The sequence below is a fragment of the Notothenia coriiceps genome, unplaced genomic scaffold, assembly GCF_000735185.1.
Source record: "Notothenia coriiceps isolate Sejong01 unplaced genomic scaffold, NC01 NC01_scaffold00014062, whole genome shotgun sequence".
In the NCBI taxonomy this organism is placed as follows: domain Eukaryota; kingdom Metazoa; phylum Chordata; class Actinopteri; order Perciformes; family Nototheniidae; genus Notothenia; species Notothenia coriiceps.
The window spans coordinates 1-4,614 of NW_011346763.1; the positions used below are offsets into that span (position 1 = coordinate 1).

At 42.5% G+C, this 4,614-nt stretch overlaps 1 protein-coding gene across 1 annotated transcript; it reads right to left on the reverse strand.

Moving 5' to 3' along the window:
* Window positions 1-569: 569 nt before the first annotated feature.
* On the reverse strand, window positions 570-4,335 carry LOC104948299 (protein TsetseEP-like; the record flags this gene model as incomplete). The annotated part of the gene is made up of 3 exons (XM_010774498.1): window positions 570-665; window positions 1,451-1,543; window positions 3,120-4,335. Coding segments are annotated over 3 exons (1,405 nt in total), but the record flags the coding sequence as incomplete, so codon positions are not given.
* Window positions 4,336-4,614: the final 279 nt, after the last annotated feature.

Genomic DNA, 4,614 nt, shown 5'->3' on the forward strand with positions numbered 1-4,614 from the left:
GGACAGTGCACATTAATGAACATTTCTGTAAAGGTGCCAGAGTTAGCCAAGAGGCTATTTTTCATCTGTAGTCCCTGGACAGATTTTAAAAGTCAACCTAAAACACAATTAATTTTAAATAAGTAAATACAATACATTTAAAAGATGCAACAGACATTAGTGGGATACTTAAATAAAACTATTTAAAATACAGAACATTAAAACAAAACAAATAAGCTGTTAGCTCTTTAACCACCGAAAATGTGGATTTCATGGAGGATACTTAACTGGGTCCCCAAAACCAGCTTCAATCTCGTTAATTGTGTTGTTTAAATTATGAGACGTAAACTTAGCAGTAACAGGGTGTAACTGTATGCTATGGCTAAAACGTTAGCTAGCTAGCCATGGCTTAACTATTGTGTTTGACTTTAATTATACCACTATGATAGCTAGCAGTTTTTTGATGACTGTTGTAACATGTTTGCAAAATGTTATCTTCTTCACATTTTGTGATGTTTTACTATTCTGACAAACTACTGTAAATGCTTCTGTACAGGCTGTGATGCAGGTGTAACAGGAGGCTGGTTTACCTGTGACTTCATGCTGCCTGAGCTCGTTGTACTTGAAGGCTTGCTCCATTGGCTTGATGGCATTGTGGTAGATGCTCAATAGTTTCTTCATATCAGCTAAAGAGAGAAAGAGAGATAGATTGAGAGACAGGGAGAGAGAGAGACAGAGACAGAGAGAGAGAGAGCGAGAGAGGGAGAGAGAGAGAGAGAGAGAGAGAGAGAGAGAGAGAGAGAGATGTAATAATTAGGATGTAATGGTGAGAATACATTTTGGACAAGAGTATTATTAATGCCTTTGCTACCATTACTGATTACAACAGTTCCTTTGGCATTGCATGATGAATTGCCCTCATAAAGTTTATTGAATGGAGCTGAGGTGATTAGAAAGACTGCTCTGCTGCGCCACATTGGCCTCTATGAAATGAATCTTGAGTTACACATTTACACTGATTCATCACCTGCATCCAGACGTGTCTGTACACTCATAGCATAAACACATCCATACAGTACACACACTCGCACGTGACAGCCCCTGGACCTAGACATCATGAAGCAATTTTCAGAATAGTTTCGGTAGAAAATCCCCCCAAATTGTCTCAAACTTCCTTTCATTCACATGCAGACACATCTGGGTTTTTCATTGAGAAAAAAGCTGTAAACATTCATTTCAATACAGAGCTTCAGGTTTTTCTACAGCAACCTCCGAAAGACATTTTAAACATTGGGAAACACAGCAGTTATAACATTTTGATTAGTAAGGTGTAGGTTTCTCTGTGTGCTGTGCATGTATGTGTATGTAGTACCTGGGTGTATTTGTGTGTGCAAGTAAGAGTGGGTGCCAGAGAAATTGCAAATCTCATATTGTCTCACATTTATAACTTTAGGATGTCTTTGTTCCTCACCTGAGAACTCATCTGAGGGATCCTCAGTAGCCAATCGCAGTGTGTCCTCGATGTGGGAGCGGTCCCTCAGTTTACGGGCTGATGCCTCGCGCCCTGATTGGAGGAACAGGTTGTCAGTTAAGGTCGAAAGCCCCTGGCTACCGGCATGGTTACAAACAAAATTCTCGCCCTGGGTAAACAGTTTCCTGAGTTGTGAGGGACAGTGCAGGCCAACTGTTATGTCATTCATGCTGGTGGTCATCCAGCTGTCTATTTTGGTTTGTTTATTTCTGTACCAGAGGTTGTTGCTAATTCCTCTGCAGCTACACATAGTGTCATTTTCAGGGTTATGCATGTCTGAGAGAATAATATAGAGACCTTTGCTGTCATTTAATGTTAATTAAATGTAATAATATAATGTTTTCGAAGATTGTTTTTCTATGGTTTGCTTCCTCAGCTGTTCTCTTTTCCTGTACTAAAAGCTATTATCCAAATTGTTTAAGAGAAAATAGTTTTAGTGTTGCAATGTGTCTTAATCACCTGCCAAGGATTAAGATTGTATATTGATGCTTCTTTTTTCTTTTTTGTTACATTGGTTCTATCTCTGTGTAAATTATTTGTATTGAAATGTATGCCCTGCTTTCAAAATGCAGGCCATGACAGAATATTTTCCCAAAAATGGTGTTTGGACATCTCAAACTTAAACTTGAAACATCAATACAATTGTTACTCTACTTGAAATACATTAATTTGCAGAGCCAATAATTCTTTAAAACGTAAGAGATAAAACCCCTTTTCATTAAACAACCTCCAATGACTCTCACACAAGTGCAATGATTGAGATGGTGAAGGGGTTCAAATTAAGAGATGGGAAACTCTTTTAAAACTCAGCCAGCCATCATCTTTCATAGAAGGTGTCAACACCCAGGCATCAGATAATGGCGTGCTCCCTTAATTACAGAAGTGCCGACTGGATGGGGACAGATTTACTGCAACAGGATCCCTGCTACTCGACTTGTCACTGCTCGGACCCTCTGACGGGATGAAGGCAAGACGTCGGTGTAGATTTGTGTCAAAGATTTAAGTGGATGATAAGGCCAAAAATATGATTGCAACATGTATTTATATTCATCGTTGTCATATATTTAATGATAATAATGGTTGATTTAGTATTGAGTATTCTCTCTTTTGGGCAGAGCCCTAAAAGAAAGGTTAATTGTGGTTTATAAAATAACATTATTTATCAGTAGAACGGGTCAGGTCATTGAGCAACAGATATTTACCCTTATTAATACTTAGTTAGCCCTAATTCGACTAACTTCCTGTTTAGCTAAATTTTAACTCAGCAAGGACAAAATTAAATTGTATTACTTTAAAAGAATTCCCCAATGTTATTTGAATGTATAGATTTCTGATTGCCGTTGTGATTTAGCCACTGTTTGTTGCAACAGTGAAGCCTATGGCCTATTCTTTTTTTTGTTAGCCTATAGGATTCAAAATAACTTTTATCAAAGATAATCATAAATAAATCATCATACAGTTCAGAGAAGTTGTATAACCCAGTACCTTTAGTTGCAAATCTGTTACAGTTTTTCTTTTGAGATTACAGGAGAGATCCTAAACTGTAACATTAAAGAGAGACTCAGACTAATGACATACTACAAAACGAGATGGTGTTATCTTTGTGTACCTTTGGTTTTCAGCTGTGCAGGCTTCTCTGTGGTCACCTCCTCGGCCGTCACCTCCTCCACCGTCACTTCCTTCACTGTCACCTCCTCCACCGTCATCTCCTCGGCAACAGCAGGTGCTTCCTCAACAGCATCCACTGATGCCTCCTCCATCGCCTCTTCAACAGATTCTGGTGTGACATCCTCCACAACAGGCTCTGGCTCGACTTCAGGAAGAGCCTCTGTTTCTGGTTCAGGCTCTGCAATCACTTCTGGTTCTGGTTCAGGCTCTGCAACAACCTCTGGTTCTGGTTCATGCTCTGAAATGACTTCTGGTTCTGGCTCTACAACCACCTCTGGTTCTGGTTCAGGCTCTGCAATCACTTCTGGTTCTGGTTCATGCTCTGCAACCGCCTCAGGTTCCGGTTCAGGCTTTGCAATCACTTCTGGTTCTGGTTCAGACTCTGCAACCGCCTCAGGTTCCGGTTCAGGCTCTGCAATCACTTCTGGTTCTGGTTCAGGCTCTGCAACCTCCTCTGGTTCTGGTTCAGGCTCTGCAGTCACCTCTGGTTCTGGTTCAGGCTCTGCAATCACTTCTGCCTCGGTTTCTTCAAGGTCTGAGTCTGTTTGAGGAAGCTCAGCTGGTTCTGCTTCTGGTTCTGGTTCAGCCTCTGAAACCTCCTCCTCAGTTGCATCCTCAGGAGATTCCACACTCTCCTCCTCAGCGGCTGCTTCTGTCTCATCCTGGGTGTCTTCTGGTTCCTCAACTGTTTCTTCAGCAGCAACTTCCTCCTGAGGTTCACCTTCTTCCTCTCCTTCCTCAATGTTCTCCTCCTCTTCCTCAACTTCAGATGATGCAACCTCCACAGCTAACTCTTCCTCCTCCTCAGCCGCAGCCTCAGATGCTACTTCCTCTTCCTGCCCATCACTTGTTACCTCCTCTCTGGAAGCATCCTCTTCCACAGGAGCTGCCTCCCCCTCCTCTTCTTCATGCTCTGAGGCTACTGCTGGCTCTTCAGTATCTACAGCTGATGGAGGTGTGCAGGGCTGGCACAGGGCCCTCTCAGGGGCCGGGGTGTCATTGGAGGAGCTTTGGCTGCTGTGCTCCTCTGTTGTGTCACACCCACAGGAGAAGAGGTCTCCCTCCGGCTGCTGGAGCTGCAGATGCACCAGAGGCTCCTCATTGTGGACGGAGGACCCTGCCAGGAGACCCAAGAGGAGGAAACATTTGAATATGCGCTTCAATCAGCACTAAGACAAATAAGATCTCAGATTTCAAATGTAAAGTTTATCTCTGATTGGAAATAATCTGACCATCAGGATGCACCGTGCAAACCAGCTGAGTCTCTGAAGGTCGATCACCTTTGTGTGTTACGTCACTGACTTGACCAGTGTGCTCAGAACAGAGCAGATTAGATATCCAGCACCTCCTAGATTTAAGACTCACATTTCAGCTCCTTGAATGGTGACTCTAAAGCGGGGACTATTTGAAGCAGACGTACGATGGACAGTTGCGGC